The sequence below is a fragment of the Arachis hypogaea genome, chromosome 4 (genome assembly GCF_003086295.3).
Source record: "Arachis hypogaea cultivar Tifrunner chromosome 4, arahy.Tifrunner.gnm2.J5K5, whole genome shotgun sequence".
NCBI classification, from domain to species: Eukaryota; Viridiplantae; Streptophyta; class Magnoliopsida; order Fabales; family Fabaceae; genus Arachis; species Arachis hypogaea.
Genome location: NC_092039.1, coordinates 11,391,261 through 11,407,150, shown reverse-complemented (window position 1 = coordinate 11,407,150; position 15,890 = coordinate 11,391,261). Strand labels below are relative to the sequence as shown.

At 32.1% G+C, this 15,890-nt stretch overlaps 3 protein-coding genes across 3 annotated transcripts; all 3 read left to right on the top strand.

The window, feature by feature from the left end:
• The first annotated feature begins 2,216 nt into the window (after positions 1 to 2,216).
• On the top strand, positions 2,217 to 3,878 carry LOC112796278 (putative stilbene synthase 2). The gene is made up of 2 exons (XM_025838655.3): positions 2,217 to 2,502; positions 2,823 to 3,878. The coding sequence occupies exons 1-2, from the start codon at positions 2,321 to 2,323 to the stop codon at positions 3,811 to 3,813; spliced, it is 1,173 nt and encodes a 390-aa protein (XP_025694440.2). The 5' UTR covers positions 2,217 to 2,320; the 3' UTR covers positions 3,814 to 3,878.
• A 2,236-nt stretch (positions 3,879 to 6,114) lies between these two features.
• LOC112796275 (stilbene synthase 3-like) lies at positions 6,115 to 8,015 on the top strand. The gene is made up of 2 exons (XM_025838653.2): positions 6,115 to 6,487; positions 6,811 to 8,015. Exons 1-2 carry the CDS (start codon positions 6,310 to 6,312, stop codon positions 7,800 to 7,802), a joined length of 1,170 nt encoding a protein of 389 aa, XP_025694438.1. The 5' UTR covers positions 6,115 to 6,309; the 3' UTR covers positions 7,803 to 8,015.
• A 3,438-nt stretch (positions 8,016 to 11,453) lies between these two features.
• On the top strand, positions 11,454 to 13,282 carry LOC112796274 (stilbene synthase 3-like). Its single transcript, XM_025838652.2, has 2 exons — positions 11,454 to 11,721; positions 12,069 to 13,282. Exons 1-2 carry the CDS (start codon positions 11,544 to 11,546, stop codon positions 13,058 to 13,060), a joined length of 1,170 nt encoding a protein of 389 aa, XP_025694437.1. The 5' UTR covers positions 11,454 to 11,543; the 3' UTR covers positions 13,061 to 13,282.
• The last annotated feature ends 2,608 nt before the right edge of the window (positions 13,283 to 15,890 follow it).

The following is a 15,890-nucleotide window of genomic DNA, read 5'->3' as shown; positions in this document are numbered from 1 at the left end:
GGTGTGCCAGACTGGCTGCTCCCCAACTATACCCTGAAATCCGGTGGAAATCCCTAAGAAGCGGTAGAAACTTCGAGTTCAGTGAAACGGTCGACTTATCCGGAAACACAACTGTACCGAGCATGCAGAAAATGTGCGCTCGGACGTACCGCTCGAGAGACTCTTGAGTATCACACGGCTCGGTGTCTCTGCACCGCCGGACCCAAGCAATATTAACCTTTCCCAACACATGATCGTCCGGACCGGGCTCCCGACCAAAACACGCTATGCAGTTCTCCACCAAAAACTGGTGGCTGCTATCTGATCTACCCGTAACAGCATCCCCATTAATCGGGAGACCAAGAATATAGCTCACATCTTCCAGTGTTACCGTCACTTCACCGACCGGAAGATGAAACGTGTGAGTCTCCGGCCTCCAGCGTTCCACCAAAGCACTCAGTAGTGCAGAATGACCTCTCATTTCGCCCACTCGCGAAACATGTTGAAAACCAGTCAATACCAATGTCGCTGCAGCTACCTCATTCAACGTATCTGGCGGATCCAGTTTTTTGGGCAACAAATTTCTGATAGCCTGCAAAAAAATGATAATTATTAAATTCTAAATAATACCGATTAAAACATAATAATAATAATAATAATAATAAACTGTTAAAAAATCACGAATATTTATCTATTATTTATTAAACAGTATTATTAATTATTAAAAATTAATAATAATTTTTTCTCACTATCATAACTAGTATCATAAAATAATCATAAAAACACTCTAACTATAATAATAGTTATCCAAATATAACAATAATAACCATTTATTATAATAACTATAACCTACGAGGCTTGTTATTATTAACATACAGTATTAATTTTTATTACGAAATATTACTGAAAAAAAACCATTTATTATAATATCTATAATAATAATTTTTTTCCAACATAAACATTATTAACAAAACCGTTTACTGTTGATGACAGTATTATTATTATTATTATTACTATCATAAAAAATAATAGTAAATCACTAAAAAATAATAATTTATTACACATTATTCTTATTAAATATTATTAATAAATTATTTTCTAATAATAATAATAATAATAATAATAATAATAATAATAATAATAATAATAATAACAACAACGTTACTAACAATAAAGACATTAATTTATTAGGATATTATTCCATAACGAGTGTACTCTTAGCGTACTTTTGGTCTATATATCAATAAGAACTTTGTAATCACAAATGAAAAATATGAATAAAAATAATACTTTTCTAAATAATTCTTCGTTTCTTTCCTAAACTCTTTCTACCATCATAATATAATTTGCCTAATAATAATAATAATGGTATTAAAAAATTTAAGACGTAACGCAAAATATTAATTATAATAATATTATATTAATAACCTCAATACTACTAATTACAACACAAATAAATAAAATTTAAATAAATTTATATATTTATTGTTAAATATTAAAAAAATTTACTTACAAAATGGGGATGATCCAAATACTCAATAATATGATCTTCTGGTTTGGTATAGTCACGCACCATTTTTTTTCCTATACCATACCATGTAGCTCTTCTTCACCGAGCTGATTCACAGCTCTTTCACTCTCCCCCAACTATTTCTTTGGTAATGACTTTGCTTCAGTAACTATGCTTCTTCAATCTGCGTTTCTCACTTATAAGGACCCAGCTGAACCCCTCCCAAAACACGTGGCACGCATGCATGTATAGAGCCTGCAAAACGTAACCAGCGTTTTGCTCTGGTTCACTGACAAACGCATTCTGCGTTTTGCTCAGTTCGAAGTTGGTCAAGTTTGGTCCTGTCGGCATGCAGGACACGTTTCAATTTTTTGTTCCATTTCCACGCCAATCGCAGCCTGCGTTTTGCAGGGCCTGCAATTTTCTGTTTCTTGTTCCTGCAAAACGTTACCTGCGTTTTGCAGGTCTCTGATCTTCACAGGTCCACATTTATGGATATCACCCCATGCATTCATTTATCTGCATTTCACCATTCTGTTTTCCATTTAGAAATTAATTTCTGTATCACCCCATGCATCCATTTATCTGCATTTCACCATTCTGTTTTCCATTTAGAAATTAATTTCTGTTGAGTTGTTGAGCACTTTTTTTATATATGTTCCAATAATTCCTCCATTTAATTCCACTTATGCCCCTAATCTGATGTATATAAATATCCCCCCACTCCGTGCCTAAGTCCTCACCAAAATAACAAACAACATAGCTAATAAGCTTTGCTCTCCCAAAGAACATAGCGAAGCTTTACTCTAAAAAAAACACAGCTAAGAAAAGATGGTGTCTGTGAGTGAGATCCGAAACGTTCAAAGGGCTGAAGGCCCTGCAACTGTATTGGCAATTGGCACGGCAAATCCATCAAATTGTGTTGATCAAAGTACATATGCAGATTATTATTTCAGAGTAACTGATAGCGAACACATGACTGATCTCAAAAAGAAATTTCAGCGCATTTGTATGTATTTTTATTAAGTGTTTTAGTTTTATTTTATTTAATATTTATGAAAAAAATTATCATTTTATTTTTATATTAATTAAAATGTAAAATTAACATATTATACAACATAGCATATTCACCATTTGATATTAATAGTAATAACTACTTAATAATAACATTACTTTTATAATTACAAATTTAGATGAACTATTTATTTAAATAGTACTTAAAGATTTAAGTTACTACGAAACCAACTCAAGAATAACATTATTGCTATATATTTCATTTTCTAGACTTTATCAAAGGTAATAAGGGATGTGAATTGCGCATTATTATTTCAAGTGAAAGAACACAGATCAAGAATAGACATATGTACTTAACAGAAGAGATACTGAAAGAGAATCCTAACATGTGTGCATACAAGGCACCATCGTTGGATGCAAGGGAAGATATGATGATTAGGGAGGTACCAAGGGTTGGAAAAGAGGCTGCAACCAAGGCCATCAAAGAATGGGGACAACCAATGTCTAAAATCACACATTTGATCTTCTGCACCACCAGCGGTGTTGCGTTGCCTGGCGTTGATTACGAACTCATCGTACTCTTAGGGCTCGACCCATGCGTCAAGAGGTACATGATGTACCACCAAGGCTGCTTCGCTGGTGGCACTGTTCTTCGTTTGGCTAAGGACTTGGCTGAAAACAACAAGGATGCTCGTGTGCTTATTGTTTGTTCTGAAAATACTTCAGTCACTTTCCGTGGTCCTAGTGAGACAGACATGGATAGTCTTGTAGGGCAAGCATTGTTTGCCGATGGAGCTGCTGCCATTATCATTGGTTCTGATCCTGTTCCAGAGGTTGAGAATCCTCTCTTTGAGATTGTTTCAACTGATCAACAACTTGTCCCTAACAGCCATGGAGCCATCGGTGGTCTCCTTCGTGAAGTTGGACTTACATTCTATCTTAACAAGAGTGTTCCGGATATTATTTCACAAAACATCAATGATGCACTCAGTAAAGCTTTTGATCCACTGGGTATATCTGATTATAACTCAATATTTTGGATTGCACATCCTGGTGGACGTGCAATTTTGGACCAGGTTGAAGAGAAGGTGAACTTGAAACCAGAGAAAATGAAAGCTACTAGAGATGTGCTTAGCAATTATGGTAATATGTCAAGTGCATGTGTGTTCTTCATCATGGATTTGATGAGGAAGAAATCTCTTAAAGAAGGACTTAAAACCACCGGTGAAGGACTTGATTGGGGTGTTCTTTTTGGCTTTGGTCCTGGTCTCACTATTGAAACAGTTGTTCTCCGCAGTGTGGCCATCTGATATGCTTAATTATATATCTCTGCATATATGTGATTGTGTTATTTTTTTATAGTTTTTTTTTCTTTAAAATAAGGTCTTGATATTAGTTGAGAGAAAACTTAGACAAAGTTGTCTATAGTTATTTGTTGATTCGAAGATTCATCAACATCAAAGTTTGTCACTGTTAGTAAAGTATGAATCAAATTCTTTTCTTTTGAGCAACATGTCACATACCAATATATATTTGGGTTGCATTTTCATCTAAAAACAACTATAACTACCTTCGTATGAGGTTCGATTTATAATAAAGCAAAAAAATATTAGCTAGGATAGTATAAGACTTGATAGTATCATGTTTGCAATTTTTATATTATTGTGTGTCGTAGTATCCCATATAATTACCCCCTAATCCCCTGCCTTTACTCCATCTTCTCTTACCATCTTGCATTTTGTTATCCCTAGTTATTGCAAAGTCGCAAATTCGCAAATCGAACGATGTTGTCTTCCATTAGGAGGACATTATTGTTATTGTTTGTTGTTGTTGCTGCCAGTGGCTATGGTGGGGTTGGTGGCAGCAACACTATTAATGATAGAAAACAAAAGTGGTATATTTTTTAATTTTATGAAATATGAATTGGTGTATATTTTTTGTAATCAAATTTAAAAAGACTAACGTTGTCATAACCCGATTTGGATTGTAATCGGTACCTATAAGCACTTATTGGTACGCTTTTAAGTATTTTTCGACACGCTTTAAAAGCGTGGCAGAAAACTTATTTTTTTTTGTAGTGTTAATAAAAAGTATCTCATAACAAAGCTATTAGCAATTTATTTACTCTTCTTTATATAAAATAACGAGATAAAACAAGGCCATTGATATTTAATTTATTCCACACAAATCTATTGCAAATAATTTTGTTCGATAATCCTGCTTCTGAAATATATTGACATATATAATAAGATCAATAGATATATTCTACGAGTTTAACCAAATGTTCTTCTACAACCTGCATGGCTCTTGGCAAGTTAGGCTTATCAAAGTAGCTAGCAACTATAGCAGAGTTAGCTTATCAAATTATGATTAAACATCCGAAAAATATAAAGAAATAATGATAAGTTTCCCAACTCAACGAATGAATACTATATTTATAATCCATAGGAGATAATACAATTTATAAACTAAAACATATGTTGTTTGAGAACAAAGATGTGTTTAAATAGGGGAGTATTGTTACGACCCAATTAATATTGGATCACTTAATTAGTTGATTAGCACATTAGAATTTGTTAAAAATATAAATGAAAGTATTGAATCATTGTATTGTTGAATATGAAAAAAATTAATGAATTGGTGAATTCTTTAAAACTCTTTGGATATTGGTAACTTATCTCGAATAGAATTGCAATATCTTCTAATTCTTTACTTTTTTTGTAATTTTTTATTAATTTATATTATATTATAAAATATCTATCTAATAATAAATATAAAATAATATAGTCAATTATGTTAAGCAAGACTAATTTATTAATTAATACCAGACTCATATGTGGGTGATAGACTCCGATCCATTGTCATCCACCAAACTCCTTATACACCCGATCAAACTAGCATATCTTCAATTTCAATAATGAAATTTATATAAAAAATGATAGGACCACTTATAAATATACAATAAGTACTAGTTAATTAATAAACAATACACTACCAATTTTGTTTGAGAAAGATTTTAACATGACATGAATAAATGGTACTAATGAAGCAATAAGTAATTCCAAACTACCTATTGCATCTATTCAAATAGCCGTCACATATAAAAAATCTTATGTTCCCCTAATAAACATTTCTGATGAGATAGCGTGCTAAAAGTTGCTATAGTATGATACAATAAAAAAAAGGAAATTTTTCACAGACAAATAAAAAAAATAAAACACACATTAAATAACAAATACTATATTCTACCAAGCACAAACAAATAACAAATATGATTAGAAATATAATTATTTATATTTTTATATGAACTTAAATTTTCTAAAAAAATGATATCATAAAAAATATTATATTTTGGCGAGGGAAAAAAAAATTAAATACTTCATAAATCACTAAAGAATTAAGCCAACAATCTGAGCCGCCATCCACATACAATAATGACTATCATGAATTATACTAAAAGTACACAAATACATATATGTACCATGATACATGCACAATAATCAATCAGAGTCAAAGTAAAACAATAAAACAACGAAGAAGTCAGAATACATCTGCTGACGGTTTGAATCCATGAACATTTTATATATTACGAATTTACTATACTTTGAGTTGTTGAGCACGTTTTATATATATGTTCCAATAATTCCTCCCTTTAATTCCACATATGCCCCTAATCTGATGTATATAAATATCCCCCCTCTCCGTGCCTAATTCTTCACCAAAATACCAAACAACATAGCTAATAACCTTTGCTATCCCAAAGAACGTAGCGAAGCTTTGCTATCAAAAAACACAGCTAAAAAAAGATGGTGTCTGTGAGTGAGATCCACAATATTCAAAGGGCAGAAGGTCCTGCAACGGTATTGGCAATCGGTACAGCAAATCCACCGAATTGTGTTGATCAGAGCACATATGCTGATTATTATTTCAGAGTAACCAATAGCGAGCACATGACTGATCTCAAGAAGAAATTTCAACGCATTTGTATGTATTTTTATTAACTGTTTTAGTTTTATTTTATTTAATATTTATTAAAAAAATTATCATTTTACTTTTATATTAATTAAAATGTAAAATTAACATATTATACAACATAGCATATTCACCATTTGATATTAATAGTAATAACTACTTAATAATAACATTACTTTTATAATTACAAATTTAGATGAACTATTTATTTAAATAGTACTTAAAGATTTAAGTTACTATGAAACCAGCTCAAGAATAACATTATTGCTATATATTTCATTTTCTAGACTTTATCAAAGGTAATAATGGATGTGAATTGCGCATTATTATTTCAGGTGAAAGAACACAGATCAAGAATAGACATATGTACTTAACAGAAGAGATACTGAAAGAGAATCCTAACATGTGTGCATACAAGGCACCATCGTTGGATGCAAGGGAAGATATGATGATTAGGGAGGTACCAAGGGTTGGAAAAGAAGCTGCAACCAAGGCCATCAAAGAATGGGGACAACCAATGTCTAAAATCACACATTTGATCTTCTGTACCACCAGCGGTGTTGCGTTGCCTGGCGTTGATTACGAACTCATCGTACTCTTAGGGCTCGACCCATGCGTCAAGAGGTACATGATGTACCACCAAGGCTGCTTCGCTGGCGGCACTGTTCTTCGTTTAGCTAAGGACTTGGCTGAAAACAACAAGGATGCTCGTGTTCTTATCGTTTGTTCTGAGAATACCGCAGTCACTTTCCGTGGTCCTAGTGAGACAGATATGGATAGTCTTGTAGGACAAGCATTGTTTGCAGATGGAGCTGCTGCGATTATCATTGGTTCTGATCCTGTGCCAGATGTTGAGAAGCCTATCTTTGAGATTGTTTCGACCGATCAAAAACTCGTCCCTGGCAGCCATGGAGCTATCGGTGGTCTCCTTCGTGAAGTTGGGCTTACATTCTATCTTAACAAGAGTGTTCCTGATATTATTTCGCAAAATATCAATGACGCGCTTAGTAAAGCTTTTGATCCATTGGGTATATTTGATTATAACTCAATATTTTGGATTGCACACCCTGGTGGACGTGCAATTTTGGACCAGGTTGAACAGAAGGTGAACTTGAAACCAGAAAAAATGAAAGCTACTAGAGATGTACTTAGCAATTATGGTAATATGTCAAGTGCATGTGTGTTCTTCATCATGGATTTGATGAGGAAGAAATCTCTTGAAGAAGGACTTAAAACTACCGGTGAAGGACTTGATTGGGGTGTACTTTTTGGCTTTGGTCCTGGTCTCACCATTGAAACTGTTGTTCTTCGCAGTGTGACTATCTGATAAACTTTATTATATATCTTTCTCTATAGATATATGATTGTATTATTTTTTAATATTTTTTTTGCTCCAAAATAAGGTCTTGATTGCCCATAGATTATTAATTGAGAGAAAACTTAGACAAAGTTGTCTATAGTTATTTATTTCCGCGAAGATTCAACATCAAAATTTGTAACTGTTAGTAAAGTATAAATCAAATTCTTTTCTTTTGAGCAACATGTCACATACGAATATATATTTGGGTTGCATTTTCGTCTAAAAACAATTATAAGCACCTTCGTATGAGTATCCATCTTACAAACATTTAATGACCAGTAAAAATTTTTAAAAACAAAATTATAAAAAAAATAAATTTATTTAAAATGAAAGTAATGGATTAAGTGTAATTTACTTAGATGTGATTAAAAAATAATTGAATAATTATGTACCTTAAAAAATTGATATTATTGAAGGATAAAATTAAAATTTAATTCTATGTATCGTTTTTGTTCCCAATGTTTTCGTCTTATTTAAATCACCAACGTTTCAAAATTATCTCAATTTTGTCCCGCCGTTAATTCTATTAACATATCCCTAACGGCAGGACAATATTGAGTCAATTTTAAAACGTTAGGGACTTAAATAGGACGATTTAAACGTTATGGACAACTTTAAGATTTATCCCAAATGTTGACGACAAAAATGATACTTTACTCCTATTTTAATTTTTGCTATTTTATGGGTGGTTTTAAATTGTAGAAACCAAAAGGTGTTTGAAAATAAAGATATTCCATAGGAAACAGAATGGAAACGTATAAAAACTTTTGTTAGTCACTGGTATCTAACGAACAAGATACAAAAGGTGGTCTAGTGAAGCATCAAAATAGGAACGATGATAAAGAATGGATTTGGTGGCATTGTGCTGTATATAACCCACAAATAGGAGGGAAAACTATTATGTATCATGGGAGATGTGATTCAAGAAAAAATAAGTGGGGATGCGAATTTGGAAGGAATTATGGTAGCTATTCAGTTTCTCATGGAAGAAGCCAATATAAAAGAAGAGGAATTGAAGGTGGTAACTGGTGATAGAAAATAAAAACTTAGTTAAGTAGATTAAAGGACAAACAAAAACTAATCGAGAACAAAGATTCTTGAGAAATAAAGTAATTGTAAACAAAGAGGTGTTCCAAAAATTGTCTTTAGAGGATAAAACTAGCAAGGAGTTCGTTTGAAAGAGGCAATGGCAAGCTAAGGGAAACATAAATGCGAACAAGTGGGTTCAATGGAGTTTATTTATAGATATCACATCTATAGCAAGAAAAGTTAGAAGCGTTACACTATGCAAGTCGAATGTAATGATTTAATTTTGTTTCTTAGTTTCGTTTATTTGAAGTTTATGTTTAGTTGTATTCTTGACTCTTGAAAAGTTTATGTTTGGTATAACTTTTTCTCTTATTGAGTCGAGTTGATACGGATTGATTGAAAAATGTTTTAAATGGTGAGTAACTAATTCTTGACGGTAATGTCGAAGGGAATTGGCTATTTAACATTTGGTACATAGTTGGTGATTTTGTTTTGTTTTGGATTTCAAAGAAACTGTTTAAAATGAAAGTGGATTTTTTTTTAAAGGCATGGGTATGAGTTTTCAAAGAGCATGTATTGGGTGTTGGAATATTCAAAATATATGTAGACATAGTTAGATATAGATTTCGTAATGTCAATAATTTTGTTATTATTTCTTGTAAGTTCGTAATATTTAAATTTAAAACATTCAAAATATATGTAGATGCTGTATTACATTTTGTATTTTTTTTTTTTTTGGATCGAGTTGTAACAAACGATAAAAAAAAGTATGAAATAATATAGTCATCAGTTATATTATATATATTATTGTTTAATTTGGTCAAGAAAGAGTAATTAATTAAGACCAGATTCATATATGTGGTGGTAGATATAGAGGCGTGGAGTGAGAGAAGCCTCCAACTCTCCATAGTCCTCCACCAAACTCCTCACACACCCACTCAAATACATCGTCGTCTTTGAATATTGAAATTTCTATTAGAAAACATGATATAATAAGTTCCACCCACTAGTAGTAGAACACAAACATTTTTAATTCGAAGAGATTTCAGCATGACATGGATATAATGGTTAATAATAGTGAAGCACGTGATGCCCGGCTACCCACTTGCAGCTATCCATATCCTTAATAGTTCCTACTTTATGGTGCATATGTATGTAAGACAAAAATGTTTTATATATTAGCACTGAAAATCAGTTAATAAATAAATAAACCAATAGTCAAGTCGTCTCTAAATAGAAATAATAAGCGCAACATTTTTATTTCAAAATACCAACGGTCAAGCCATGTTTAACATTAATTTTATATTTACTAACGACTAAACAATCTCTAATTATATTTAAAAATTAAATAAAAATAAAACTATATTGTTTGTAACTTATTTCTTAATTTATAATTAAAATTTTATTTATTTAAATATTGTCAATGACTCACTCGTCTGAAATATTAATTATATTATTTTTTTATTTATCAAAAATCAAACTCTAAATATTAATTATATTATTTTTTTATTTATCAAAAATCAAACTCTAAATATTTTAAATACAAAATTTTAATATTATATCATAATATTATTTTTTTCAAAACCTTAGACTAATAAAAAAAGATAGTATGAAATTATGAATGATTATGTCTCTAACACGTCAACAATATTATTCGCCATAATAGGTGCAGACATCATATATGACAGTAAAATTGACTTGTCGGAAAAAAATAATTTCCAGTCACATTACCAATGACTTGTATTTTAGCAACGGCCGTCAATAACTTGTTAGTTCCCACACCAACTGTTAGTAAAGCCATCCATAATAGACTTGATGAGTGTAGTAGTGAAAGCATATTTGCATTAAAAAATGGAATTTTAAATAATAATTTGACTATTCCTTGATGATGTATACTTAAATGAACATATGCTCAAATTTAAACAAAGTCATCTAAGAAAGATATCTCTAACTTCTAACTTATGGATTCGGAGGATTATAGAAATCACCTTTTTTTTAATAGGTTTTGTCAATAAATAAAAAATATAATATAAATAAAAAATATTAGACGACTACTAACATTTTTTATTATATTTGTCCTACATTTAAACTATAATAATAATAATAATAATAATAATAATAATAATAATAATAATAATAATGTCTTGGATTAAAACTTTAGAAACTACAAATTTCTTTCAATAAATTTATACATAAAAAAATTTTACGAATAAAAATTTGTACACTAAATATTTTTATATCCCTATTTTATATAGATAATAAATAATAAATAATATATAATAACTTATCTAAAATAATAAAAAATAGAAAATAATAGTAAGTTTTCCAATAAAGTACTGAACAAGAGAATGATGTCACCTAATAGAAATTTTCCCCCTATCGATGCCTCCAAATTACAGCGGGTTCATCCTTTCAAAGTCAAAATAAAACAATTAAGCAACCAATTAAGAAATTGGAGAACATCGTTTCGGAATACTGCTATGACCAGGAACATTATTACGAGTTTAATATACTTTTATTGAGAACATGGTTTCTTATTCTACATTATTCACCTACTCCCCCAAGCATATAAATACCCCCCAGCTCCATGCCCGTCTTCATCGATCAAAATATCTTTGCATTGTTATCCCAAAAAACATATCTAAGCTTTTCTATCCCAAAGAACATCGATAAGAAAACATGGTGTCTGTGAGCGAGATTCGTAAGGTTCAAAGGGCAGAAGGTCCTGCAACTGTATTGGCAATTGGCACGGCAAATCCATCAAACTGTGTTGATCAGAGTACATATGCAGACTATTATTTTAGAGTTACTAACAGCGAACACATGACCGACTTAAAGAAGAAGTTTCAGCGTATTTGTATGTATTCTTGCAAGCGTTTTATTTTTATTTTAATTAATATTTATCAAAATAAAATTTATTTTACTTATATATTATTTAAACACAATAATTAACATTTCATTATAAATATATCATATTCACTGCTTAACGACGGACGACAACAACGACTATATATTAACATTATTTCTATAACTAAAATTTTTAATAAATTATTAAAATAGTACGAAAGTTCAAGTCACTACAAGAATAACTCGAAAGATTTAAAAACCTAATAAAAATTTTAAAAATATTACTTTTTAATAAGTGACAAACAATTTTTATATTTGACAAATAATTTGATGGATGTGAATTAAATATTATTTCAGGTGAGAAGACACAGATCAAGAACAGACATATGTATTTAACAGAAGAGATACTAAAAGAGAATCCTAATATGTGTGCATACAAGGCACCGTCGTTGGATGCAAGGGAAGATATGATGATTAGGGAGGTACCAAGGGTTGGAAAAGAGGCCGCAACCAAGGCCATCAAAGAATGGGGACAGCCAATGTCTAAAATCACACATTTGATCTTCTGCACCACCAGCGGTGTTGCGTTGCCTGGCGTTGATTATGAACTCATCGTACTCTTAGGACTCGACCCATGCGTCAAGAGGTACATGATGTACCACCAAGGCTGCTTCGCTGGCGGTACTGTTCTTCGTTTGGCTAAGGACTTGGCTGAAAACAACAAGGATGCTCGTGTTCTTATCGTTTGTTCTGAGAATACCGCAATCACTTTCCGTGGTCCTAGTGAGACAGACATGGATAGTCTTGTAGGACAAGCATTGTTTGCGGATGGAGCTGCTGCGATTATCATTGGTTCTGATCCTGTGCCAGAGGTTGAGAAGCCTATCTTTGAGATTGTTTCGACCGATCAAAAACTCGTCCCTGGCAGCCATGGAGCTATTGGTGGTCTCCTTCGTGAAGTTGGGCTTACATTCTATCTTAACAAGAGTGTTCCTGATATTATTTCGCAAAATATCAACGACGCTCTTAGTAAAGCTTTTGATCCATTGGGTATATTTGATTATAACTCAATATTTTGGATTGCACACCCTGGTGGACGTGCAATTTTGGACCAGGTTGAACAAAAGGTAAACTTAAAACCAGAAAAGATGAAAGCTACTAGAGATGTGCTTAGCAATTATGGTAACATGTCAAGTGCATGTGTGTTTTTCATTATGGATTTGATGAGAAAGAAATCCCTTAAAGAAGGACTCAAAACCACCGGAGAAGGACTTGATTGGGGTGTACTTTTTGGCTTTGGTCCTGGTCTCACCATTGAAACTGTTGTGCTCCGCAGCGTGGCTATATGATACACTTAATTATATATCCCTGCATATAAGCGATTGTGTTAACTTTTAAAGATGATCTTTTGTTCAAGAATAAGGACCTGATCAGCCAAAATTATCTAAAGTTATTCTTTTATACGAAAATTCAATCTCAAAGTTCAAAGTTGGGAACTGTTTGTAAGAATACTGATACAATATGTCATCTTGTGTTGCAGCAAATACGTGATAAAATTCATTTTCATAGTATTTTGTCTTGTTCCAGTCATTGCTTAAGTTACACATTGAAATAGCTGGATTAAATGAGAAATTAAATGACTTGATTTCTTTTTACTTATTAAACATGCACAACAATAATACATCTAAGATATCCATTAAGATCGTAAGTATATATTACGTTCTAATTAAACGTTTTGGATTTAAATTATATTAGAAATATCAAAGTGTGTTATAGTGACGATTAACGAAATGTATTGTTTTTTTTTTCCTTTAAATATATATATATATAGTAAAATTTGATATTTGTTTTAATAAATATGAACAAAAGAAATTATTTAAAAATGCACAAATGCCTCAAATATGTACTGTAAACAGTATTTTAATCAAGACAATGCCGTAGATGCTTTGAGTTGTTTTCAGTTAATGCGTGCGCAACAAATTCATTAATTAAAGTGTGATATTATTAAAGTATGATTTCATACTATACAAGATTTAAATTGGACTAAAATAATACATAAAAAGTTTTTTTATAATGTGAAACTATATTTACACGATTAATTGAAAAAAAATGGAGAGAATCGGATAAAACATGATGACCGGTCATGGGTTAGTGGTGCTTGGTTTTGGTACGCATGTGTTCAGAAACAAAAACTTAAAAACAGTTTTTTGAAACAAAAACGGTGGAAGCGTTTTTACTTTTGAGAAAATGGCAAATAGATCCTTGACCTTTTTTCGACAGACATTTTTGTCTTTGATCTTTTTCTCCGTGAACATTTTCATTCCTGACCATTGAAAAATACTTTTAAGTCTCTGACCTCCTTAAAGAGTTGGACGGATTAGTCCCTCCGTCAGATCCAACGGAAAAGTCTGACATGGCTCCTGTAATGCTTGTCACGCGTACGCATGGGTCACGCGTACGCGTCGCCTAGCAGACTTCCCTCTCACGCGTACGCGTGCGTCGCCATGAATTCATCAAATCCTTATTTCTTCATGAATTTTTCACTTTGCATGCTTTTTTTCCATTTCTTTCAAGTCATTCTTGCCTTCAAAACTTTAAATAACTCAAACAAACATATCAAGACATCGAATGTGTAACACCCTACCATACTTAATCTTATGCTTAAGTCATAAGACTGAGACAGTAAGGTATTACAACCTCTATGAATAGTAATATATATATATATATATATATATATATATATATATATATATATATATATATATATATATATAGAAAGAGATATTTAATTGGGAGTCTTGAAAAAAACGGGTAAAACAAAATCGCAAAATAAAAAGCACAACGCTCAGGAAAGAATTGCTTGCGTGCTAAGAAACCTAATAGGGACATGATAAAGATAAGCAAAAGAATAAAGGAAAGCCAAGGAAACAGCATAGCTAGCCCTGACTCAGCCTGCGAAGCTAAGGCTGGCCGGAGGATATATATATATATATATATATATATATATATATATATATATATATATATATATATATATATATATATACTTACATAAGTATTCCCAAAATACACCAAAATACCAAAATAAACTCCTATCTCTCCCTCAACCTCTATGAGGTGCAGCATACACAAGTTACTTGGCGAGTAAGCTAGATACATATATACATATATACAAACAGTAAACCAAAATACACCCAAGGACTACTTCGCTTCCTAGGATTCAGACACCTAGTGAGGAGCCTCTCAACTTGCATCTGAAAAATAATAATGCAATATGGAATGAGAACCGGAGGTTCTCAGCATGATAAAAGTGCCACGCGTATAGTAAATAAGGTCCTGAGAATGTCATAGGCAATCCTAGAACTCCATTATACAATTATCCAACTTAATTACTAAATAGAAACTATAAACAGGGGTAGGTATTCTAAATCTACCTAACTTACTCAATTTCAATCCTAATCTAACTCCAAACCATTTCTCCTTTTCCTCCATCCTTCCATCATCCTCATTGCAATAGAAACACGCACAAGTAATGAGCAGATAGTACAAATAGCAAGTATAACAGGTAGCAGATGATATATATCAATTAGGCAAACCCAAGAAAAGCATAGCAAACAAAACAAACAAATGCATATGATGCATGCCTGTCCTATGGCTGATGGGGCCCATCTGTCGGTTATCCAGCCAACCCGACAAGTCCGAAAACCTTAGACTGTCCCCCGTCGCGCATCCCCAAGAGTCTATGCATAGAGTTCACATTCAATCATCATATAATCACTCAATGGGGGCTATCCATACTCAGGAATTTATATGTGCCCGGTCAGCCTTACGACGTAAGGTCAACAGAGTATCGAGATTCAACCTGGAACACGTGGTGGCGAGCCACGGTTCTTTCCTAGGAAAACTCGTATCTCAGATATCATTTTTCATAAGCCATTTCACATTTATAATAAATATATCATCATTTATCAATCCATGGCATTAAACTTCCTTTAACATTCTCATCTTCTTTATAAAACTCCTTATTTTACCTCTTACTTCGCCCTCAAATTATCTTATTTTCTTAGTTTCAACTAGCTATTGGTCTTAGTAACATACCTTAAGTTTAACCAGGAGAAAATGGAGATTTAGAAGTGAAAATTTGGTTTAAAATAGTCAAAACCGATTTTTGCAGTAGGC